The sequence below is a fragment of the Phoenix dactylifera genome, chromosome 3 (assembly GCF_009389715.1).
Source record: "Phoenix dactylifera cultivar Barhee BC4 chromosome 3, palm_55x_up_171113_PBpolish2nd_filt_p, whole genome shotgun sequence".
Taxonomy (NCBI): domain Eukaryota; kingdom Viridiplantae; phylum Streptophyta; class Magnoliopsida; order Arecales; family Arecaceae; genus Phoenix; species Phoenix dactylifera.
The window spans coordinates 6,707,576-6,733,285 of record NC_052394.1 but is presented as its reverse complement, the minus strand read 5'-3'; the positions used below and the strand labels follow the sequence as shown (position 1 = coordinate 6,733,285).

The following is a 25,710-nucleotide window of genomic DNA, read 5'->3' as shown; positions in this document are numbered from 1 at the left end:
CTGTTTGTCAAAGAACAGTAGATACCTCGAAACTACACCAGAGGAACTGAACCAAATAAGGAGCATGGAGATGGAAACATTGGAGAGAGACCAGGACAAACTTAGCATATTTATAATGCTGAAAAGAATAATATTTGGCAGTAAAAACAATTACAGTCGCAATAAAGAAATAGACCCCTTCCACAGAGAGGCTTCTCTGAGAAGTGCCTTCAACAGCACGGATCTTAGGCCTTGAGGAAAACCTCTATTTAAGTGGATCTCTCTCCTCTATTCTCTTCTTTCTTAAATCCCCACCTCGAAATCACAGCTCACCTTGCTGTTCCTCCATTCATCTCCTTCTGCTCCTTTCCTTCCGTTTCCATTTTCTTGGGTCTCCAACCCGGTCTATTTGTTCTGTTGTTGGGATTGGTGAGTACTAATTGCGTTTCTCCTCTAGTTTTTTTTTATTCTCGCTCTCTCTATATCTAGTAATTTCTGTTAGAGGTGCAACCATGGTGGATGCCCCAGTCCTCAACAAGGGGGAGGACGGTATGGACCTGCCCCCAGGCTTTAGATTCCACCCAACAGATGAAGAGATCATCACCCACTACCTCTCTCAAAAGGTTCTTAACCATAGCTTCAGTCCCGCAGCTATAGGAGAGGTGGATCTGAACAAGTGTGAACCATGGGATCTTCCAAGTAAGCCTCTTCTCTTCTTTTAGACCTTCTCTCTTGTTGCTCCATGTATGAATTTCTGTTTGTCTCGTTTCTAGCTTTGGTTTTTTGTTTCTAAATTTTCTTGCTGTTTGTGCTATTCTTATGGAAAGGCAAGGCCAAGATGGGAGAGAAGGAGTGGTACTTCTTCTGCCAGAGGGACAGGAAGTACCCAACTGGCACGAGGACCAACAGGGCCACAGAAGCTGGCTATTGGAAGGCCACGGGAAAGGACAAGGAGATCTATAGGGGGAGAGGAGTCCTGGTTGGCATGAAGAAGACCCTTGTGTTCTACAAGGGGAGAGCTCCCAAGGGAGAGAAGAGCAACTGGGTCATGCATGAATTCAGGCTTGAAGGCAAAGCCCCTTGCTTCAATCTCCCTAAAACCGCCAAGGTACTTTCTATTCTCTCTCTCTCTCTCTCACACACACACACGCAGATATCTTTTTTTTTTCCCTTGAGAACTAAGCTATGTTCTATAAACTTTACAGGATATGTAAATCATAGCGTCTTTTCCTTTCTTTTTCTTTATTTGATCCACATCCATATTAGCTTTTTTGAGGAATCTGAGTTCTATGATCGCAGGATGCGTGGGTTGTCTGTAGGGTGTTCCATAAAAACATTGGAATCAAGAAGAGCCCAGTGCCAGGACTCGAGAGGATGAGCTCTTTCGGAGATGATTTCCTGGACTCTTCTACATTGCCTCCTCTACTGGATCCCCCTTACTACAATTCTAATATCAGGCCAAGTCCAAGCTGCATCAACGATGGCGAGGGCTTCGAATTCAAGGGAATTCCAACGAGCTCTCCATCCATGCCTTCCTATTACTCCATGTTAGGCGTGGAGAACCGGCAAGGTATCAGTCCTCAGGCAAGCTCAGCAAATCAACATCAGAATGCAGTCTACTATCCCCAAGTCCCTCCTCAGAGCCCATACTTCTCTCTCCCCGAAGCTCCTAATTTAGGCTACTTGCACCAGGATGATGCAATGCTGCGAGCTTTAGCTGCCACCAACGATGCATCATCGGCCATCAGGAGGACTTGCAAGGTGGAGCAGTACTCGAATCAGTCGATGGTCAGCCCATCGCAGGACACGGGTCTGAGCACCGATCGGAACACTGAGATTTCCTCTGTGGTGTCAAAGCATTATGATGATTTTGATGACCCTTGCTCGGCTGGACCTGTAATGGACTTGGAGAACATGTGGAAGTACTGAAAAGTTTAAGATTGATGCATGTTTTAGCTCCATTTGTTAGGCTCTTATCTCTCCAAGGCCACTCATATCTTATTATTCACAGAAGAGAAGGCTTTGTGTTTTAGATGCTGTTATTGTATATACACTTCTGATTGTGTAGTTTATATACAGATTAAAAACTTCTAGTCTTCTATAGAGGAGTGAGATGAAGGTGTGGGCACTAATATAAATTTATTCTTTTGTTGAATTAGGATATATTACTGATATGTTACATTATTGGATTAATTATTGGAATTGTTCTTGTACTGAAAATTTTCTTGGTTCTATGAGATATGCAGTTTTTTTTTTATTTATTGGATTAAAAAATACAGTTTTTTTTAATCTGATTGACTACTGCAGCTCTTCTTATTATGAAATCCCTTTAGGTTTTGAGTTTAGCGAGATGTTCGTCCATGGTCTTCCATATTATGGAGTCTTTATGCTCGTCATCTTGGTGTAGTTGAACTAAATTAGTCGAGTTAAGTTAGTACTTGCACTCTATAATTTCTCTACCATTTCCAAAATCTAATAATATAGGCTCTTTCAAGCTCTAAGCCAATTTATGGATCTCATGGCATGCCCCTCTCAAATCTATTCAATACCTATCAAACAAGACGACCACAAGCTTCAAGCCCCAAACCTCTTGCACTTTCATTACCCCATCTTTTCATAGAAACCTTATCAACTTCCCTTCTTTTCAAGTGGGTGGAGTCTTCCAAAAAGAACGACATCATCACCAACCAAGAGGAAGCAAGAAGGAGATGGTTTGTTAGTCAAAAAAAAAAAAAAAAAAAAAAAAAAAAAAAAAAAAAAAAAAAAAAAAAACAGAAAGAAAGAGAAAGAAAGACAGAAGAGAGGAAGAGTTCAGTTAAAGGTGGGAAGAAGGGAGAGGCAACTGGAGAGGGTTCTATTCATGTGATTTGCTTCTTCTAATAGCTTACTTTCCATTCAAAGCAAAGCGTTTCCGTTTGTTTCAAACTTCGGGTGAGGAGAAGAACCGCCGTCTCCGCCATTGCCCACCTTTCATGCATCAAAAACCGGGGAAGGGAATATTCTTCCCACCCGCAATGGAATATTCCTTTTCCTTCCATGTACTACCACGCACGTGGTGCTGCCCACGAGCTATTCATGACCTCCGCTCGGCTCTAAGCTGTATCTAGCTGCCCTCCTTATTAATGGAAGACAATATCTTCCAAGCTTCTTAGGACTCAAAAAACTTTATTAGAAAACACGCTCATGTCGATGAAAAAATCTTTTTTTTTTTTTTTTGACTGGAGACATAGTTATGAGAAATTCAAAGCAACTGGCATCTTTTGGATAAACCACCTCTAGTTACCAGGTGAATAATTCTTAACAATGATTCTTATAGTCTAATTATGATATAGAGGCCCTTTTCCCATTGAGGATACTAATACTAATATGGTCACAGTATATGGGTCTGGCTCATTTATAAGTGGATACACGAGGGTTATAACAAGGTTCTTTCATGGAAGGACCACGGGGCTTTGCAGACATGACAAACCAGCCGCACAATCATAGAATCGCTCAACTTTCATGGATTAAATATGGCTTAATATATGATTACTTGATAAGTTAAACTTGATAGTTTCTACGACAAATAGGCGATCTTCATACAGCATGTTTATGACTACACGCATATATACACAGTGTGTGTACATGTGCTAACCTTGTACGTGCACGTTTCTTTATGTCTTATATCAAATATGCACTTTGGCTATAAATGCTAATGAAGCCAAGGATAAAGCCTCAGGCAATTTACGATTATACTAGTTACGTTATCAGTCATTCATGTTAGCGTGTGTTCAAATGAGCGTGATTCTTATTTCATAAGGGTTATATGATGTTTAAACAAATTTCCTTCGGACTGTCTTGCTAAAAGAGGAACGGTCTTAGCTGCAAAGACAATTAGATTACTTTTATTTGCTTTGTTTTCAGTTTTATTGTCTAGCTAATTTCGATCCACGAAGCTTCCGTTTGTACCTTGTAGATGTTGACAGGGTAAAAGATGGATATGGAGACCCATTGGCTCTTTGGTGTGAGTTGATAGGCTTGTTAATTAGCAACTGTGTTTGGAGTACAAGATGCTCCCCACATTCCATCTCTTGACTAAAATAGCGTTAAGCAGCAACATTAGTTCCTCACATTCTTAGCTGTAGATGTAACTCATATATACTAAAATTTTTTAAGCAATTTAACTTTTTTCCTTGTGCTTAGGATCATTTTGCTTGCTTTCAATATTGCACACATCCATTATGCAAATTTCAATAACTCATTTTGTAAATCAGATGGAATGTCAATCTCCCATATATACATGAATCAATCTGCAAGGTGAAACTTCAACAAAGAAATTGCGAAAGTTCCGTGCTTGGATTGCACGATATACATGAACGAGCCTTGCAAGCTACAAGCGCTGCCCAGGTGGCCCTCAATCATTGGTGCCTTCTAGAATCCTTTGCAACTTAAATAACATGGCAACACCTTGCAATTCGTTTCAAACATCGACACATGTCCAACATCCTTTTTTTGGAATCATTCGCCAAGCCAAGCCGGTCTAAACGCGTAGGTTCGAGGCCCAACAACGCTTGGCTTCGTTACGTCGGGGGAGTCATCCGACGTCATCCCATCGGCAATTGGAGGACTCACTCCTGAACGTCCACGTCTTCATCGCCACGTCGCGATCTTGGCGTACGCGTGGACAGTGACTCGCTGGGCCCCACCTCCCTCCAACAAATACAATGGGCTAATATTAACTTTCCGTTCAGCACTCCCCGAGATATGGATTGGAGCAAAAAGAATTCAAGAAAAAATGGAGGAGACTAAGAAAAAATGGAGGCGAGGTGGAACCCCTTCCCCCATATATACTTTGAGATAGAATGGCAAGGTGATGTAAAGATGATGCGGATATAATGGGGCCGAGAGATAGATACAATCCTTTTTTATGAGATGAGGATAAAATCCCATCACATGCTTCATTGCTATGAGACATATGACCACCTTGTTATTTCTACTGCATGAATTTTTTATCAATGCTGATGGCTTGGTGATGTGTAACCTCCCCACCCAGATACAAGTGGGCCCTCCACCATTCATATTAAAGTGGCTATTTGGATAGAAAAGACGTGAGGATTAGCTTAAAGCATATTATATGGTTTCGCATGATACAAATCAGTCTGTGATGTGATATCATCTTGGCCTTCTTCCCCTACCAACCTGATAAGGTTTGGTAATTGGAGGTTTCTAAACCTAACCACTCTTCTTTTGTTTTGAAAGGGTTGTGTTTGTGTCACTGTGAAGACTATCAATACCCTAAGCTTGGATCATTACTGCGTACTCTATTTAACAATTAATATCTATTGACGAGTTTGATTAGCATTTGTTCTCTAGTCCCGGTCATAGGTCAGTGTAGGCTACAGAAGAGACATGGTCCTGAAGACAGCTGATGCGCGACCTTGAATGAATCCAAGGCCACCAACGAGCCCATCGATACGCCCACTGTGAAATCCTTTTGATGGTTTCGAGTCTCAAATTGTTTGTAGACGTAGTAGAGAAATGCGTACGTAGAGACTAGTCGTCATGGTCAGGAGAACAATTGGTCCATGGCAGCAGGCATATATATATATATCTTCCGCTGCACCCTCGTGGGGACTGCGTGTGTGTGGCCTAATGTAAACTTGCGACGTGTATTGAGTGTATCAACGGATCTCCGCGTGACCCTTCTATTTAGTTATACGTTGTCGAATTCTTTTCAGAAACCTTTTGGTTATAATAACCGATTTTATTGACATAGTATAATAGTGTTTAATTGAAATCTGCTGAAAGTATAAAGGCCTTCACCTCGTGTATCTAATAAAGGTACGTACGTACGTGAAGTGGTCCTAGCCTGGACTCATATCCCTAGCAGAATCTGATGACAAAGTTTTGTTTTCCCTAGAGATGGGGAAGAAGAGAGTAAAGAAGTCACTCAAGGTCCTATATTCGTTTCATGGGTGACTGGTTACACACTCAAAAGGAATGTTTCGGCGGAGGTTTACTGCATAAGAGTTCAACAGATATTCTCAAGCATATGCTAGTGAAGAGTGACGCAATGGACCTAAGATATTTACTTCCACGAGAAAGGATCCTTGCGAACAGGTCTGAAGGAATGTGGAGTTGACAGTTGAGAGAACGAGAGGAGTCTGGTACGCAAACCGGCAAGTACATGATTCTAGGATTTATTTTGCCCCATCGGTATGAACCATGATAATTTTTTCCGGCCCGTCGCGTTTGATCCTAATTTATTAGGGTTTGGTAGTCATAATTTTATTAAGGGTGGCAATTTCCTCCGCTCATCATATATGATCTCATGGGGCAGATTTAATTTACCCATCAATTACTGATCTGAGGTAGGTGTAGGTAACGTCAAGACCCTTTTCGGACATATATATTCTTTATAAATTTTCTCTTTGTCTTTTGCCCCAGTCGTTCCATATGTTTAAAAGATAGAACATGTGAAAAATTACATACCATGATGCTTGATGGTTCATTTCTTTTAGTTGATTACTTTTTTTAGTTTAACGAATATTTAACTTCTTAAAGAATTTTTCTTTTAGTTTGTTATGTTTCTCTTATTGTTAAAAATTTAGGTTGTTATATGCTATATTTTCAACTTTATTTTATTTAATGTTACGTGAAGTACTCACGGATAATTTTATTTATTTAATTTGCATGAAACAAATGATTTTCATAACTTTACCTAATCAGATCTCCACTCCATGTAATTCTTCATGCCCCACTTGTACCGGGACTAGCACGAACTCATACTCGACCTATTGCCATCCATAGATTTTATTTCTCAAGTTTAATTAGGTTTAACAATATTTTGGCCTATCTCCAACATGCAATTTTTACTGTAGCAGGCTGGGCTACTCTGGTTTAGTACAGTAAAATTATCCACCAGGTCCGAAGTTTGTGCAGTTTTTAAGGCCGTTCACACATAATTTACCTTCCAACCGCGTGCGGCAAGGCAAGACTATATCTTGCTTGCAGCTCTGGTTTTGCCTTTTTTTTTTTTTTTTTGCCTTTTGTAGCTAGATTTTCATGGCTTATCTTTAACGTTCATCCATTCTTGAGGATGGTCTCATGTTTGGGCATCCCTTTTTCTCAGCTTGATGACGCAGAGAACAGTAGCATATTGAAAATTGTATGTATGAATCTAGAAGATAGCCTTCAGCAATTAGCTCCAAGGACTAACGCATGACGTCTAGAGCTTAGAAAATTCAGTTATATTTGAAGAATATGTACGATACAAGCATGAATCTACTAGCCCTGCAGAATTTTATTGCGATAATTTACATATGACATAAGTAGTAAAATTTTGCCTCCAATACTAATTAAACTCATAATGTGCATGTGGTAGCTGTCACATATCACACCATCTCTTCCTCATCTTATGTGTGTGATGATATAGTGAGTAATTCCAAATATTAATTAATGAAATTGGTGTCATGAATTCAAACCATTATAATTACAGACAGACAAGGTAGCAACATGATGCTCCTTGCCAATAACTAGGCCAAGTGTATCATAGTTCATCCTCTACATCAAAGAGAGATAAAATTAAGACATGAAACCAAAGGCTGCAAACTAAGACATGATCATAGACAGCATATAGAAATACCCAGTAACCAGTGGCACAGGAAATGTAAGTTTCCCACAGAACTTTATAAAGTTAATTTCCATAACTTTTGACATTTGGAACTATGTTAGATGCATAAGCCATGGACAGATATGGAAGAAAGGACACGGGCACATGAAAGCATCCAACAAGAGGATCCTTTCTCATAAGTTGGTAAATTTTGGCACAACTAACGACAGCCATTAAGAAAGCGATAAGTAAAGATTAAGACAAAACTTCTAATTTGCATTTGGCTTCAGGACAAATGGCTGGCTATTATCTTGACAGCATAGGCTGAGACATGGTAGAGCATTCACCATCCCTTGCCAGCAAAAAATATCATTAAACACACCATCCTCTGCTGAGGGACATCCGGGCTATGGTTCGTGATGGGATGACCATTCAGACGCAGCATGTATTTCGGAAGGCTAATAGGGCGGTCGATTGGGTGGCGTCTTTTGTTGCCGACCACTCAGGAGACCACTTATGAATGGGCGAGGACCGGGGGGGCACCAGAATTTAGGTACGTGTCAAGCGGTGATACGCCCACGCCACCCGACCAACTCTCGTTGTTGTGGACCAACGGGAGTGCTTTCAAGTTCACCTGATGGGGATTGCTTACCGTGCCGAGAACGCTGACGTTGAAAGCTCTCTGTGTCGTATGGTGGATTTGAAGAAAATAAGAACGGGATTTCACTGTTTTGGGCGAATGTGGGCGAAGTCTTGTCGAGATAGGTCCATGGTGATAGATCCTTGACAGCTATCTAATCTTTCATTCATCCGGGGTAGGACATGAACTTGCTTCACATGCCATTCCATATTGGCCTTTCCGAATTTCAGGTCCCTGTCCATAGGGTCCAAGAGGAAACTCATGAAAGCTAGTCATGTCCATTTGAACCCCCGGGATTTTGATAGGATGTGCTACATTCCAACATGCTTTGTAGCCTAAATTAGGCTTTTAAAATCATCATCAAGTTGGTTCCTAGGTCTTGGAGTTCACTCAAGCCTTTTTTTTTTCCCCCTCTTCAAGAAGATTTTTTGAATCCTTAGGAGTTTTATTTGGACGTGTTTTGTTCCTACTTTGTATCCTAAATAGGTATTTAAATTAAACATCATCGGCTTGGTCCCTAGGTCCTCAAGTTCGCTAAGCCTTATTTTTGTTTTTAAGATGTGTTGAACCCTTGAAGTCCGATAGAATTTACCTATATGCTGCATTCATACTCTATAGCCTAAAATGAGATCCTTAGTCATGAAGTTTGCCTAAAATGCATTCGTACTCTGTATTCCTAGTATGTAGCCTAAAATACTGCATTCCTTTGATCTTTTTTGAGAGGCACATAAGATGTACAACAAGGATCAAAGGAATGTAGCATTTTAGGTTACTGAGTAGGAATACATTTTAAGCAAACTTCATAACTAGAGATCTCATTTTAGGCTACCGAGTAGGAATGCAGCATATTTTACCTACATGCTGTCATGAGGTTTGTCTAAAATATGTGCCTCTCTTCAAACATCTTCTTCTGTAAATACTTATCAATTTACCTGATAAAATTGGGTCAAGTGTCTCGATCCCTCTATTTGCGATCAGAAAAACAAAAGCTCAGTTTTGACAAATAATAGTCCTCCATCGTATAGATTAAAGACTTTTGTACTACTTATAACTTATATACTCTTGCATGTTCGGGTTTTTAGATAGGATCTTCTTACTCAGTCCTTAGGTGTATTTGCATATATACCACATACGTAGCAAAGTTTTTTTTTTATATATATTCCATCATATTGCCTCGACCTTAATTTATGCTAGGTAATTAGAAAGCCTAAATAAAAATATTATAAAAGCTTCTACTAGATCTTTTGAAAGACATACACTACCTAATGCACCTCGCTTTTGACGCGTTACAGATTTTATGGACCATAGCGATCCAGAACTACTTTTTTTGATGTTGAATCCAAGATATTTGGCCCTCGCTCCTGAAGGACCCACCACAATCAATTGGCAAGGAGAAGAATCAAATATGCTTTTAACTCAGATCCAACCAAAAATATAGATCTCACATCAAGGCAAAGGCTTAAATGAGAAGGCCCATATGTGATCTGGGCCCACTGACGTACAGTCCCTCGACAAACTTTCCATGACTTGGCCACCAAGGGAACAGCCACAACCAGTGGTGCCAAGCTACTGCTAGGATTGGGACGGTCTGGTCCTGCTAATAAAGTCCATGTGCTTTTCCCTTGGTCCTCACAAGTCATCCCAAACCCTGTAATCTAGTCAAGACGTTCAGAAAGAAAGCCTCGGAAAGTAATGGTGAGATGCCAAGCAAGTGACTGCTTGGACTTAGTTTGTTCATGTTTATGGAGCCCTTAGGCTTTTCTTTGGTTCTAATCCAGTACTTTCTCGACCTCTTTAATCCAATGGAGACATGCACCACTTTGTTTGGTTGTCAAACTAATGATGAATTAGTCGCCCACTAGATATTGCAGTGTGCCATTCATTGCCTGCATTAACTTTATATGGTTTTAGTCAAGTGGTCTTCTCTAGCTTTGCCATGAAGGAACAGCTCAAATTGGTTTAGGATAGATGGGAAAACAAAGAGAATACTTTTATTTCTTGGGGATCAAGTTAGCTAGAACTTGCAACACTTGGACATTCACGGGCCAGCTTGCTTGGTCTACTGAAATATAAAATAGCTGCATTTGTGTGGAAGGGAGCTAAATTCAAGTCCATTTTTAAGGGAGTAGATGTATGTGTTAGAGGCAGAGATAGTTGAGAAGAATCCAATTTATTTCATTTTATTAAAAAAAAATCCAAGGTGTATGCGATTCGTTGCACCAATATATAAAATGATCATGTGTGCTGTTGAGTGAAAATCCTATAAAGTAAGATAGACCACTGAAAGTGTGAAAATCCTATATGACTATAGTTATAGGACATTTGCTGGACCTACAAGCGCATATTTAGTCCTACATCGCTATTTGCTGGATAGATTTTGGGTACTTATACAGGAGCAAGAAACCTAAATAATACCTTTCGACTAGTCTTTTTGGATAAGATTCTCAGTTGTTGCATTTACAACTGTGGCAACTCTCGCCTACATTTTAGTTGGACATTGGCCTTAGCTAAAAAAAGATTCTAGGCTTAGTACTCTTTTGATATATCAAATATATTGCACCATAGATTATACTGCCGCCAATTTAGCGATTCTAAAACTTGGCTCTTGTTTGTTTTCTTAGCTATCATGCTTATAAGCGGAGGCATAAATGATCGGACTTCAAATAGATAAGGTCTAGCTGAAACTCAATTTGTTTGTGTAATATAGGTGAGCTCAAACCTACTAATTTAATTTCAAACTGAACAATATCTCGAATGGAAGATTTGGTAAGAGGTTGAATCTCTCAAAACTTTCCTGTATCTTCCCTGAGCTAATTACCACGTATCTTGGTCTTATACATGAAATATATAATTTTTTATATAAGTTATATTAGTTATCAATAAAAATCAAATTACTACAAATTATGTTATTTACATATCTCAAGTTTAATTGAGCCAAACTCAAGCAATGCAAACCAAGTCTAACTCTTGCTCGTCTCGTTCATCAAAATCGAGGAAGCTACATTTGATTTGAATTTTAAGCCAAATACAACTGCTCACAAATACTTCACTCATTGAACAGCCTTACTCATAATTGAATGTTCCTAATTTTCTTGCTTCAACAAAGGGAACAGCTAAAAGCTAAACGTTAAAAGGGAACCACATGTTGGATCCAAAGCCAGAGTTTACTGAATCAATTAGCATTGACGACCCCCAGCAGCTGCCATCTTGTAGTGTGGCTAGTGTTCATTGGAAACTCCAAGCATGGAGCATTTTCAAGCCAGAGGCCATGATAACTCCATAATTCGATGGATGCAATCGGACGCTGCGATCAAATTCATCATCGACATCGCTCGCCCAATATGTAAGCACCAACTCCAATCATGTTTGTGTTCTTAGTCTGAAACAAGCGTTTTCAGATCTTTTTAGGTTATATTTGCATGCTTGCGAGAAAGTATTTCTTGTGCTTCAAATGTTGGTTATCTTGGCATGTCTTTTTTCTTTGGTTGGGAATGGATATATCATACAGCTCTCGTGTATATAAGGAGAGAGGATCCCAGAGGACATCTTGGTTCTCTGAGTTGGATCTGGGAAAATCTATTTAGAGTAGATTGAGTTAAGGTAAAAATCGGTTGGCTTGCCTGTTCCAGTGTCTAAAGATCAGTGGGCTGGACCCGGAGGGAGATGCTTTGCTCTTCTAGAGTTATGGCGGTCCGGCTTGACCTCAACCCTACATGCTGAGGCCCGAGCTGGAATAGAGTAGACCCAGCCTGGCCTACGGTATAGATTTATTGGGCGGGTCCAATTTCTAGAACAGCCCAAAGAAGTACGAGGTGTTTGATTGCCGATATGATCTGCTTCACTTGATCTTGTTAGGAATACCAAGTCATTAAACGGGTGGTGCCGTTAAAGTCCTTTTATGTTGTGGTATAACATGCGCACAAATTACATCCATGATTCTTATGTTATACATGGGTTAGAGGGAGCTGGGGCTATCGGGTCTGAATGCTGCTAACCCAATGTCAGCCCAATTTTAAGTTGGGCCACATCTATTCAATGCCAAGTTTGGCGAAACTAAGGCCCATTGTTTGGAGGGCAAAAAACTTACCCACGAATCTGTATTTTTCTGGATAAGTATTTTCTAGCCAACATTTAGACAGAAATATTTTACCCATATTTTCTTGCATTACTACTTTTGTTTTGGATAAGTTGCTAAGATATATCCATATTTTTCAAAATACCCTCTATTATATAATATAATGTATAATGTAATATATAGTATATTAATACAACGTAACTATTAACATAGAGATTATATAGTATATTAATATATATTATATGAAATTATAATATTATATAGTATAATAGCATATAATATTATTATATATTGTATTATTATAGTATTATTATAGGGTTAAGAGTATTTTAGGAGCAACATAAAGAAGTTATTTTTCCATTTTAAAGCCTGTTTATCCCGTTTAAAATCTATATAACCTGTTTAACCTGATCCGCTTAATTTATTTATCTGTTTAAATTCCTTTAACCCATTAAAAATCCGCCTAAATTGTTTAACTTGTTTAATAAATTAGTTACGTAAATTGGGTCGAGTTACCGATTTAATAAATATATTGGATTCATATTTACAATTTTGATCTATTTAATAAATAAATCGAATTTGGGTTAATAAATTTTTGATCCAATTAATATATGATCCGATCAGATCTGATTGCCACCCCTGCACGGAGGCAAAAATTTCGACATAGCACAAAGCACCCGACATCATGAAGCCAATTCTAATGGAAACTGCATCATCAAAATTGGTCTTAAGAGATCAGAGGGAGGCGGCGTCGAACCAACGATAGAAGTAGATTGGGCCCATGCGAACTCGAGAAACCCCAGTGCCCCGATAGTCCACGGACGGTTGGATCTACACCAAGATAGGCGTAGCCATATACAATTATTGGTCCTTTTTTTTTTAAGAAAGCTTTTTTGCACGGATCTTGATGAGGATCGAAAGGCCGGCGCTGCATCAGGCCCTCGACATGATCCGCTAACCGGATGGTTCCGTCATCCGCTCCAGGCGCGGGCTTTATGATATCACCAGCGGTGTTCCCACGCGGCGCAAATCTCCGCTCTTTTTGTTGGCGATGTATAACCAAATAATAATAATAAAAAAAAACAGGAACCGGCGTTAGGGCTCTGCTACTGGTGGCAGAAGAAGAAGAAGAGAGGTTCCGATGGCGAGCGTCCCTCCCTCTTTTCCGCCGCAAGATGCCCCCTTTCGGCCGACGGCGACTGCACCGCAGCAGCACTCAATGTTCAATGCGGAGGAGGCACCGGCGGGCGCCGGGGCGGCGGCTGCGGCGACCCTTCTTGTTCGGCATCTTCCGGAAGCGATACCTCAGGAGATGCTCTCTCGCCTCTTCTCCCACTATGGCGCTTCCTCCGTCCGCCCCTGCGCCGGTGGAAAGTAACCCACCCCGTCCCCTTTCTCCTTTTTTTCATTTATATGCACGTGATTGTCTCTTTGGATTTCTTGGCCTGTCTCGAAAAAGATGCCTAAAACCCTTGATTTCATGCCTGCTTTGCGGACAGTTGTTATCTCTTGCGGTGCTTGGTAATGCATTTTGATCATAAAAACGTCTAACCGGGGAAGATTTTAGAAGCCTGCGGTTCAGAGTGGATAATTTGATTGCGGATTTGTTTGGTAGCGATACCTTCGTCAGAAAAGAACGAGCTGTTGCTCGACATTTGAGGAACGCAACCTTTTGAGAAAAAGGAAAAATTTTCCCCTTTTCTTTTGGGATTTAAACTGCTGAAAAGATTCAGTTCTGTGGCCACAAATCATTGAAAGGGGATGGCCTTTGGTTGCTGTTGTTGGAAAGTGTTATTTTTTGTTGAAGTCTCGTTGGAAAGTGTAGTGTTGGGCACCCAGCGACGCATGAAAATTTCTCATCCTTGCGTCTCTAATATCATTCTGCGGGCTTGGTGGTTTTTTATGAGTTCTATATAATCACACCAAACACACTTTCGGTCCATCTCTGAAGACAGTGAAGCAGAGAGGCGCACATATTAGAATCACTAATAAGAGTCTGAAAGCTAATCTGGGTTTATGTGGCCAATCATCGCTTTTCTTACTAAAGAAGTTGCTGTAGAAGTCTAGAGGAATGATGAAACCATAATTGAGCATGGAAGTTTTGCACAAAAGAATGACATCTATGAGACAATAGAAACGAATGTAAGGATTAGATATAAAGAGAGTAGGGAGTTCTTGATGGCCATAGGCTTATGCTAAAGCTTAATATAAGGGAGCTGAAAGATGCATAACTTGCTGATATTCATTTGGAGACCTTCGGTCTGCATTATTTGCAGATGATATTGGTGTTGACTGAGAAGGGGTAATTGCTCGTCCCAATGCATGTTCTGGCTAATAAAATATATGGAATTAGTCTTAATTCTGATGAAAACAAAAGATTGTTGACGAAATTAAAATATTCTTGAAAAGCTATAATACCAGTGAAAGTGTTTTATACGAAAATTATATATCTCAAAACGAATTTCGAGCTTTGTTATTTTTATGAAAAATATATATTTAAAAAAGAATCTAAAGCTTTTAAGAAAAATGAAAAGATTGAATTTTGACACTTATATGCTAGCGTAGCATGTTGATTAGCTTATGTGGGTTTAGATTTTTCATCATTTGAACCATATTGCTTTAATTAACTGTAAATATTAGAATGATGACACTTTGGAAGACAAGGAAAATGCTTTTCTCATTGATTTTTGGAAATGAATAGTCTTCGGATCAATGGGAGGGAGATGAAGGTGAGTGGTTGAGGGGTTCAGGAAAAGAGCATGAGTATGGTAGAAGAGCTGATTGCAGTTTGAGATGATCTGGAACATTGTTTAGTTGACATAAAAAGTGAAGCAAAGTGGCAAAGGATTTATATTCATCAGTAATATAATGGAACACTAACCTAGAGTGGCCGAAATAATTGGTCAACTTCATTATATGTTTATTTGGTATGTGTTTGTATGAACACTTGGCCGAAATTTGATCTCAATTTCATGCTTGAATATTCCAATAATAAGCATATTGATTTGATTTGTATGAATACACCGTACGATAAGTCTGCTTGTATAAGTGTGTTTGATCTTAGAAGATCAAATAAAATACATAATACTAGATAGATAAAAACTAAAACCAAAAATCTACTCAGAAATTTTGATAACAAGGAAAACTGATTTTGCACTTACATTTTTCATATGCTCTCCTCTTATAGAGAGGACTAACAAAGAAAAGAGTTCTTTTTGTATCACTTCGTCAACCTTTTTTTGATCAATTTCTTTGTATTATATATTCCTTTTTTTAATGGTAATAGATTAAATCTAGTAATTTAATGCATTTTAGTGAAGTTCAGTTGTTGTACAACATGTGTTAATTTGTATTGTTCAAGGTATGAGTCAGTACACTAGAATATGAAGCAGTAGTGGTACATAGTAGGTCAATACATATTGATACACGACCTTGAAGATAAATGAGTTTGTATTATGTGGCGATGCCACTAGATGATTCTAATGATGCTACCTCATACAAAATGCAGCAACACTTTGAGTCTTGACTACGCTACCATTTCCACCAAACTGCTGGATGCACTATGTTGTATGTTCTAATGAAAAACTTGAGGTGGTTGACTTACCAATATATAATCCAAATAATATTCCATCCAGTTTGGTGAACTTCAGGATCTAAAACGGTATTTCTAAAATAAAAATGAAAAAAGAATAGATGCAGTTTGATATGCTGTTAAAAGAATTGGTCATTCAGTGCAGCCCACTTGTGCATAGAAAGGAAAATGAGCACCTGTTATCATTAGTTTCTGTTAGCCCAGTGTTTTTTGTGCCTTTTTATTTTATAACCTTCATAATTTAGTTAATGATAAGCTATGGAAATGTATCTTTAGGGTAAAATGTTAAACCATATATCGGTTATCTGTGATGTTGCTTGCTCTTATTGAGATGCCTTATTAGTTGTTACATAGGATAACAAAGACAAGAACAACAACATAGAGATGCATCATTTTGTTTGCATCAAATAATTTGATAATACATCATTTTGCCTTGTTCCTCGTTATTTCAAATATTTTTTTGTTATTGCACGTATTTTGATGTTCTTACTTCAGTTACCTGCCAATGGCTTGTTTTATTTTTTCTCCTTTCTTCTGAATGTGCATGTATGTTTTATTTCAGCTACTCAAACTGGAATCTCAATTAAAAATAGCTGTTAAGTACGCACCGACTTGAAGTATATTTTCTTTTATGCATGATCTTTAGTTATGATGAGCAAATTGATAAGCTTATCACTTTGTTACGTTATGTGTCATGGAAATATGTAGATAAGAGACCTATTCTGTTGGCAGTAACTTTTGCACAATGTATATCAATGACTTCAGAATCTTACTACCTGATCACCTCCGCTTCTTGATTTTCCTGTCTTCTTTTTTGCTTAAGCATAATTTATTGTTAACATATCTTGTTTCAATCAACCCTAGCTCAATCTGTTAAATATTTCTTAATTGATTAAAGTATATGACATGATGCCAACACGACTCCTACCATTTTATTAGAAACCAAATATGCATGTCATATGTTCCTAAAAGACTCAACTAAAAAAAAAACAAATATTTATTCTATTATGTCTTCTCTAAGCATTATTGCATTATAATGTATTATACCTTTTTGTACTTATATGTTTTCTAGGTTGTCCCACTTTTATATTTTTCTCAATACTCAATTTACTCTCTTGAACTGGGACCTGATTTGGCTAACTAACTTCTTAAGAAAGCCATTGTTAGATCTAGTACCATGCTGTGAAGCTACAAAGTAATCTTTATGTATTCTTGTGTCCGCAATTTTTTGTGGTCATACTTCCATCCTTCTTCTTGCTCTGGACTTTACTATCCTTCTTCACTGTTTTCAGGATGAGGAATTGTGCCTTCGTGGATTTCAAGGATGAAATATCGGCTGCTCAAGCACAATCACAATTGAACAGGTACTTGTCTAGCCTGGACTCCATTTAACTCATTCGCTTTTTTTGATTAATAGGTTTACAAAACTGAGGGCCTTAGCTGGCTTGTGATTTTTCTTTTATGATTCATGGTTGATGACTGGATGAAGTACTTATTTGAATATGTTAATCAACTATAGCCTATCAAGCTTGGTCAAAGCACTAGATGCTTATTTTTTTATTTATTTCTTATGTGTTTGCAACTGTTTATTTTGGATTGCTCCTTGCTCTTGTATTCTTATTTGATGGTCATCTTCAGGTTGAGATTTCTTGGAAAAGTTTTAACAGTAGAGAGAGCTGGAAAGTTGAATTTGAAGAACACAAATCAACAGAGTGAAGAACAACCAGTGAAGGGTTCATCTGGTGCCCCTGCGCCTCTGTTGGACTCTTCAACCAACCTGAAGAAATCAGTACCTGATGGTGAACCAATTGCTGCCAGGCTTGGTGTTGACTATCCATTTCCTCCACATCTTGAGTATGTTATAATATTGTAAAAAGTTTTGGTTATTTATTTTATATTGCTATTATTTTGCTGAAAAAAGATCACTTTATTTATTTTAGTCTGATGATGGTTAACAGTAGGTTTAATCTGTAAGGATTGGATATATGCTCATTCCAGTATGTGATTATGTCAAAAAGAGGAAAAATAACCTACATCTGAGAAAGCATAGCCTGACAAAATGATGCTTTTAAGCTCCATTTTTAACTAGTGCACCTGCCATTATATTTCTGAACATGAATTTGATTTAAAATCTTCCAGGCCTATTGTTTAGTATTGGCTTCCAGTGCCCTCTTTCCTTACCTGGATTAAGTTTGTGATGTCATAAACAACAATCAAAAGTTACCAGTCTTTTTTTTTTTTGGCCCTCCCTGAATCTGCATTTAATTTGAAAGCTGTATCCTGTGTATGTTCTATTATGGTGTTAACTATATGCAGCTGGTGGCATGCATGATGTGCAGGTATGAGTATCCACCGCCTGATGGAAATATACTGACCAATATTGTCAATGCCCTTATTGCTGTCCCTCGATTCTATACACAGGTCATATTCTATTTCTCTGTATGAGAGTATCTGATTGCTGATTCCCCTGTTTTTATCAAACTTTAATGAACAATGATATAATTTTATAGACTACTATAGTACATGCTTAATTTATTCATTTGGATTTAAGTCGTTCATTACCTTGGCAGGTTTTACATTTGATGAACAAAATGAACATTCCAGCTCCATTTCGAATGGCATTGCCAACCCCACCCCTCCCACCTCCGGTGCCTGCTCCTCCTCTTCCTCCTCCACCACCACCTCCTGCTACAACAGAGCCTCATTTGGCTGGTCTATCCAGTGATGAATCTGAGTTGGAGTCCTCAGAAGTACTGCCTTACTCTTTAATGCCTTGGTTGACCTTTATTTTATGGTTCTTCCATCATACTGTAATTGCACTTTGATATTGTCAGGAAGATGCTGCCGATGCTTGGAGTCGAAAGCGTGCTAAAAGAGAAGCCATTGTAGGCCCTGCCGTTGATAAAGGTGTGGCACATGAAGCTGTTGGGTTGAAACCTGCAACCTTGGTTCCAAAGGAGGTTCCAGTGATAAAAAAGAAAAACACAGTGCTACAGGTTTTTCATCCATTGTCATTCTACATCTGCTTAAAATAGTTAGAACTTTGCTGTACATGATACAGTGTTTCAATCTGTCTTCAGATAAAAATTGTCCCCAAGTCAATGCAAAAAGGAACTACAGATGATGATGGCGACATGAAAGAACCAGATCCAGTTAAAGAGAATATGGAACAAAAAGCATATGCAACACCACAAGAAATAGAGAGTGGGAAATTGCCTCCTGAGGAAATATTATCTCTTCCTATGTTTAAGGTATTAGGACCTCCAGTATTTCGGTATATGTGCTGTATCATTATGATACAAATACACATCACAATGAGTATACGCATAATGTATATATCCCTTTGAGTCTCTAATGCTGAATACATATAATAAAAACAAAGATATGCATAATGTATGTATATCTCTGTCTGTAGTCGTTCTTGTTGTCTGCCTACATTTGTTTGTGATTATGTTCACGAAGTCTGATCATTGTGCTTGATGCTTTCCACCGAAAGGGGATTTTGATCATCCCTCCTCCCTTATCACTTGTCATGGATCATTGAGGTCTGCACAAAACATAATCGAATTGACCTTGGTACTTTACTCTTAACTATTGGTCAGAATCAGCGGATGATTTCTCATCTTACACTTATCATTATAAGGGTCCTTAAATCATTATGGATTCATGTACTAGTATTGTGCATTTCTATCTTTATCCTTGTTAAGTTATTCATAGTGTTGCTTGTGCTTTCATGATATCAATATCACCTGATTCACAATGTCTATGTGAAGGTCTGTACGCTGTTATTCTTTTATAAACTTACTGTTATTTGATCCATTTGAAAATTGGAAGATATGTAGACAATGCCTTGTCAGGAAGGTTGTTGCTAGCTGAGTCAGTGCAATCATAAGAAAATTTTAGACAGCTAATACATTATAAATATCGGATGGCTTTTTCTGCGGATACATTTGTTTTCTGATGATTGCTTCTACATTGTTAGGATCCTTACATACGTGTTAGACATGGTTCTTTATTTGCAGCAGTATTGGCATGGCATAAAAGTAGAAACATCGATATGTGGATGACCTTGAATTTAGTCTAAACTTTTGACTTTTACCTGGTAGAGAAGCATCCATGCATGAATAATTAACATAAAACATAAGCAAAATCTTTAGAAAGATAGAAATTTAGTGGACTTTTGATATTTATCATTGATAAATTATTTCATTGTTGTGATTTCATTAAGTCAATATCTTCTGATTCTTTGTTGCCACAATGTTTCTGCAGAAAGTTCATGCTCTTTGTTGTTCTGGAAACTTATCATTTTTATCGATTTCAAATAGCTAAGTTGAGCATATGAGTTAATATCTGGAAACTTCTTGTTGCTTGGATGACCTGATTGATTTACTGTTAAAAGGAAAAATCTAGTGGATGGATTCAAATTTTAATTTAATAGCATCTCTCTTTGGATGTAACCAATAAAATGCTTCTGTTTTGCAGAACTATGCTCCAGGAAACCCTGCTAATGTCTTGTACATCAAGAACTTGGCAAAAGATGTTGTGGTTGACGACTTTTACTTCATATTTGGTAAGATGCCAAACATGTTGAAGCAAGTGAAAGCATTAAGAGTGATATTTTGAGTATTTAAGCTTCTTCACATTTCTTCTATTCTCTTGCATTATCTATATATAAATCTTGGTTGATTATGTTTCGAGTTATTTTTCTAATAACATCTTGCTGTTGCAGGGTCACTTTTTGAAAGTGTGGAGAGTACTAGAGTTGGTCTGAATATCAAGTTAATGCAGGTTACGTATTTTCACTGATGTCTTGTTATTCGTGGATATATGATATCTTATTTATTTTTTCTTTCTTAGTTACATTTTTTCTTCTTAATATCTACAAAATCTTGTCTCTATTAGTTGTGTCATTTAGTCTCTTCCTTCTTTCTTTCCATTTTTTTTTTCTTTTTCAGTTTTCCAGCTCCTCTAGAATTCGATCGACTTATGGATGTGAAATAGTTCAGTTTGTGAGACAAACTCTAATATTTTATATCTTCTTCTTCTTGTTCAGCCAAACTTCCTTGAACTACATGTCAATATTTTCTGTTGTTCACTTATATTTCTTTTGTTGTTGAAGATGGCGAGTTTAGGACTGACTTCTCTGATAGGTATTCTCAAACTGTGTGCTGAAAATCTTGAAACCTGATCCCCTTGAAGAAGAGGCTTTGGATATTTAAACTTTAAGTGACCTGTTTCATGCCTTCAGGGCATTAATATTACTATACATGACCTTATTGTTTTTTCTTGCTAGGAGACCTTGTATTGTTAACATGGTGACGTAGCATGCACACTGACCTAGAAGCCATCCATGGAGTCAAGTGGAAATGTTTTAGTTATATTTTTTATGTATCCAAAATATTTATTTGAAGTCATTGGCAGCCTTAATGATATCGATGTTGCATGTTTGCATATAATAGAGGCTCCACTGTTGAATATTCCACATTTCTTAAAGATAATTTGGTGATTTAGAAAACATGAGTTGGAAATTGATGTAAAACTAGAGTTTGAAAATTAAGATCCTTAACAATAACTCAGTTATAGCAGTTCTGCAGATAACCAATATATCAAAATGCAGAAGCTGGCTCCAAGGTGGTTAAAGTTTTGATTTCTTTTGTGTTAGGTGCTCATCAATGCATTGTTCATCCTCAATTGCTGTTACCTAGGTATGAAAAATGTAGGCTTTGGCCTAGGGGAGGATCCTCTTGCCAATTTGTTGTCAGACACTCCAGTCCAATTGAGAATGAGAGAGAGGAAGCGATTACCATAAAGCTCACATTGGGTTCGGTTGACCTTGATCTGAACTAGTTGGGATGGCCCCACATGTGATGACTCTTCAGAAGGGCATGGATGAGAATCAACAATATAACTTTCTCCTTTAACAAGTGAACACTGTGGTAAGATCATGCAGCCTTATGGTTGATCAGTATTCTAGATGGTATAAAGTTTAAGGAAATGTGAAGAGTTATAGGAACAAATTGCCTAATGCTTTGTGTCTCAAATGAGTCGGGAAATCCTAAGATGCAAATAACGGATATGGTAACAAGTTGTATGTAGGTTAGATTGTGCCGTACCAATTCACAAACTTAACTATGCACCTAGGTTTTGAAGTCCAGACCAGATCAATTTCTGAGGTTAAAACCATAGCACACCCAATATTTGTTCCAATAATAAATTTATATCAGCTCATCTTGCGGTTGGATATTTCAATTGGCTTTTCCCCCAGTCTTATGAGCCCAGTGAACTCTTGTTTGCTGAAATAATTAGAATATTTTGACAAACTTTGCAATCAACCATCAGGACATTCCTGGGCCTCATGTAGTGCAATAACATTAATATGGGCCCATATATGAATAGGTCCTGATGTCGACTTGATTATCTTATGTCGACTTGATTATCTTATAATATTTAAAGTACCCGGATGAAAGACTGCCCAGATGATCTAATGGATACCTGGATAAAATAATAAAAAAGGGCCATCAGTGTTTCAAAACTTGGCTCAGAAACTAGCCCATTTTGGTGGCAGGTCATAGGTCATCGATTCGACTGGTAGTTATTGCAATCAATCAAATCTTCCATTTCCCCTGCTGTGGTTCTTTATTTCCATTTTCCTCATCATGACCACCTTTCCTTTGGCCATGCCTTTTAACATATTTGCAGATCATTGTTTTTCCTCTCACCATTCCTTACTGATAACAGATCTATAAGGGTGGTTTGACCCTAGATTTGACTGTAGGAGAATCCCTTATACACTCCAGTGCCTCGGCTCTCTCAACCCCTCATCCTCAGTGATGGTTGAAGAGATAAAGGACGAGTAGTGAATATCACAGTTTGGCTAAGGACTGGATAGGTGACCTTCATGCTGGAAATGAATATGTCAATGGCCATGATGGCAGCCATAGCAGAGGATTTGGATCTAGGGTTTGTGATAGTGGAGGTAATGTTGGGGCCACAGTCTAGTGGAGAGACATGATGCCCCTAGAGGGCGAGGGAGAGGGGAGAGGGTGAAGAAGCCGAGGAGGCAAGACTAGATGGTCATAATCTTACAGTGGTTGGAGGAGGCTGAAGAGGTGGAACCATGGGAGGAGAAAAATGAGAGGTCTGTCAGGGTTTTTAATAATACCAATGGCCAATCAGACTTAGCCTAAACATTGAACCAAAATGATTCGAACAGTTTGAGTAGCTACATGATTAGGTTTGTCTCTAACAGTGGCATGTGAATTGTTCATCCTTGAAGATATTGATCAGCAGCTTACATAACTGACAAGTTTACTTAAGTATCATCCAGAAGAATCTGTTACTTGTTGGGAATACCTTACCTATTTAGCATTCGATTACAATGCGTAATTTTATTTGGATGAGCTGGCACAAGTCTGCTCAAAAGGAGTTCTCACCATCTTTTCCTTATTATTGACCTCGTCCTATAATGAGATTACAAAATATTCATAACAGTAGTAGAAGATTATGCTGGAGCAATCCGGGAATATTATTAGAATGCAGCAACCTTAACTAGTTAGCAGTCAATTATCTTATTCGTATTATTCAATTTAATCTTTGTATAACAGGAGGGACGCATGAGGGGTCAAGCTTTTGTGACATTTCCTTCAATAGATCTTGCTCAGCATGCACTGGTGCGTATGTCAACTACAATGTGAATGCCGGCTCATAATATTTTTGACAAATTTCATATTGCCTATGTATATGCATAATACATCCTTTACATTATGATGTCACACCTGCAAGTACTACTCAAATCGCAAAGTAACTTGAAATGTACCTTTGTTGTCACTATTGGTGTCTACTTTCTGGTGGTTTCAGTGCCAGACTGCAGTGTAATTTTGTCTAGAATGAACTATGAATTATACTTCGAGGAAGCTCAAGGAACTTTTTAGTTCTTATGGACTCACTGGGATTGGTGTTTCTTCCGAGATTGTAGAGATCACAGATGCACTGTTAGAATTTGTTTCTAGCCCTTATTACATTTCCACATTGAATATGTAGGCTTTCTACTCAATTCCAGATTATACACTTTTTGCAGAATTTAGTTAATGGATATGTGTTCAAAGGTAAACCAATGATTATCCAGTTTGGTCGCAATCCTTCTGCTAGCAAAGCCAACTAAAGTGAATTCACTGTAAACCAAAGCAGCCATGTTGTGAGCCTGGTTAGTTGTCTGCTTTTATAGATTTTGAATTTCAATTATTCGAGCTTATTGCCAACTCAGTTTTTAAGACCTTGATCAGTTTGAGCCCGTGGGATGATCTTAATCCCTTTCTTGTACTAGTTTTTCTTATGACATGCATGGCAGGACAAGCAATCAGCTGTGTAAGAACACTTTGAAAACACTGGGAATCTGGTGGACCTACTTTTACACATGAAACTCATTTCGTAAATTCAGTGATCATATAGCTGCTGAAGGTTAGAAGGCTGCATTCTTTCTTCTTAAATTTTTTCATTAAAATAATTTTCCCCATCGTCACCATCATCATCAATTTTTTATGCTTGTTTTTAATGCCAGTAGAATGAGATTACGAGTGGACAAAGTCTGATGCTGATTCATGTATGAAGCAACTTGCATCGAAGCCATTTGCCACCAGGCTTACCAGAAGACCTTGTTTACAACAGTGCCTTGTGGCATCTGCCTGTACTACCTCTGAGAACCATGCATTTGACCCACCAAATGCCTGACTAGTTTCGATTTTACAGCTTATGCTTCTACTAGGACCTATCTATTCCACTTCTTGCATGCCTCGTATGTGAATATAATACACAATATGTGTTATCCTTTATGAGAGGGATATGTTACAAATTGGTCTGCTAATAAAGATGAGATGGGCTCTCATTGTGTTCCATATTCTCATAAAATGTAATGTTGTACGCTGAATTTATGCCTGAAATGCATTTGGAGAGGAATGTATTGCTGGTGGATGGGCCAGTGAAGAAATGAGTTACTAGACCTGCGCTTGGTTCTCAATAGGATTGTGGTCATGTCGTTATCTGGCCAATTCGATGCAACTAGCTAAAGCTCCTTATCCTCTTGCTATCCCCTAACTTCAATATTCTAGACTTGGGCAGGAATCTGGGTAGTTTGAACTGCTTGAGGTGCTGCCAGGCATACATATGCAAATCCTGTCTTCATTTTTTCCTGCCCATCTTCCTTCGTTCCCCCCTCCATTTTATCCTCTTTGTTCCTTGCACTTCTATTCTCCAAATTTACTCGTTCTTTTCCAATTTATTTTTCTTCCTTCTTCATGTTGGATTTGCAAGTTTTGTTTTCCATCTCAGCTGTAAGCTGTATCAATCTTGTTGTCTTTCCTATCTTCTTTAACGAGTGCATTTATTATTCCCTGATGCATCTATCTTCTTTTAATTTTGGAATATTTCATTTTCATTTTATATAGATTTTTGGCAATTTTAACAAGCTGATTTTGAATCCCAAATGGGCTCTGGGAAATCCTTCAAGATTTTTGCAGTTATACATTGCTCCAGGTATTTTACTAAATTCCAGTTTTTCTGGTTCAATCTTTACCACCGCTGTTTAGAAATTGTTGGGCATATTTCAATCTTTCTTTTATCTTCTCTATTATGAAATATCCACCAAAGTTCCTGCCTTTTTGAAAGTTCCTGCATATATATATATATATATATATATATATATATATGGGGATTGATAACCTACTCTCTGTTATGGTAGGTTATCAATCTACCCATTTTTCCGTAGACAAAAAATACCCTTAGTTTTTATAACTCTTAAGGGTATTTTATGTCTTTTTACACTCCCACATTAACTCACC

General features: G+C 38.1%; 2 protein-coding genes across 6 annotated transcripts; both read left to right on the top strand.

The window, feature by feature from the left end:
• The first annotated feature begins 159 nt into the window (after window positions 1-159).
• Window positions 160-2,234, top strand: LOC103702205 (NAC domain-containing protein 87-like). Of its 2 annotated transcripts, none has more exons than XM_026802656.2 (4): window positions 160-678; window positions 807-1,087; window positions 1,279-1,549; window positions 1,672-1,804. In XM_026802656.2, the coding sequence occupies exons 1-4, from the start codon at window positions 492-494 to the stop codon at window positions 1,674-1,676; spliced, it is 744 nt and encodes a 247-aa protein (XP_026658457.1). In that variant the 5' UTR covers window positions 160-491; the 3' UTR covers window positions 1,677-1,804. The 2 variants fall into 2 exon arrangements, with proteins under 2 accessions (XP_026658457.1, XP_008782762.1); XM_008784540.4 differs by having other exon boundaries at window positions 167-408; window positions 482-678; window positions 1,279-2,234.
• An 11,088-nt stretch (window positions 2,235-13,322) lies between these two features.
• LOC103702208 (U11/U12 small nuclear ribonucleoprotein 65 kDa protein) lies at window positions 13,323-24,847 on the top strand. 4 transcript variants are annotated; one of them, XM_039124423.1, is made up of 13 exons: window positions 13,323-13,659; window positions 17,170-17,241; window positions 17,516-17,731; window positions 18,217-18,298; window positions 18,448-18,627; window positions 18,712-18,873; window positions 18,958-19,128; window positions 20,360-20,447; window positions 20,607-20,665; window positions 23,482-23,547; window positions 23,955-24,080; window positions 24,201-24,334; window positions 24,438-24,847. In XM_039124423.1, the coding sequence occupies exons 1-11, from the start codon at window positions 13,427-13,429 to the stop codon at window positions 24,036-24,038; spliced, it is 1,413 nt and encodes a 470-aa protein (XP_038980351.1). In that variant the 5' UTR covers window positions 13,323-13,426; the 3' UTR covers window positions 24,039-24,080; window positions 24,201-24,334; window positions 24,438-24,847. The 4 variants fall into 4 exon arrangements, with proteins under 4 accessions (XP_038980351.1, XP_038980349.1, XP_038980350.1 ...); XM_039124421.1 differs by having other exon boundaries at window positions 24,435-24,847; XM_039124422.1 differs by having other exon boundaries at window positions 13,324-13,659; window positions 24,225-24,334.
• The last annotated feature ends 863 nt before the right edge of the window (window positions 24,848-25,710 follow it).

Excerpts from the sequence above, each read along its gene's own strand:
- LOC103702205 (XM_008784540.4), top strand. The coding sequence starts at position 492 with ATGGTGGATGCCCCAGTCCTCAACAAGGGGGAGGACGGTATGGACCTG. Across the intron at positions 679-806 it reads TGAACCATGGGATCTTCCAA|GCAAGGCCAAGATGGGAGAG; the intron begins GTAAGCCTCTTC and ends TCTTATGGAAAG. Across the intron at positions 1,088-1,278 it reads ATCTCCCTAAAACCGCCAAG|GATGCGTGGGTTGTCTGTAG; the intron begins GTACTTTCTATT and ends CTATGATCGCAG.
- LOC103702208 (XM_039124423.1), top strand. The coding sequence starts at position 13,427 with ATGGCGAGCGTCCCTCCCTCTTTTCCGCCGCAAGATGCCCCCTTTCGG. Across the intron at positions 13,660-17,169 it reads CGCCCCTGCGCCGGTGGAAA|GATGAGGAATTGTGCCTTCG; the intron begins GTAACCCACCCC and ends CACTGTTTTCAG. Across the intron at positions 20,448-20,606 it reads CGACTTTTACTTCATATTTG|GGTCACTTTTTGAAAGTGTG; the intron begins GTAAGATGCCAA and ends TTGCTGTTGCAG.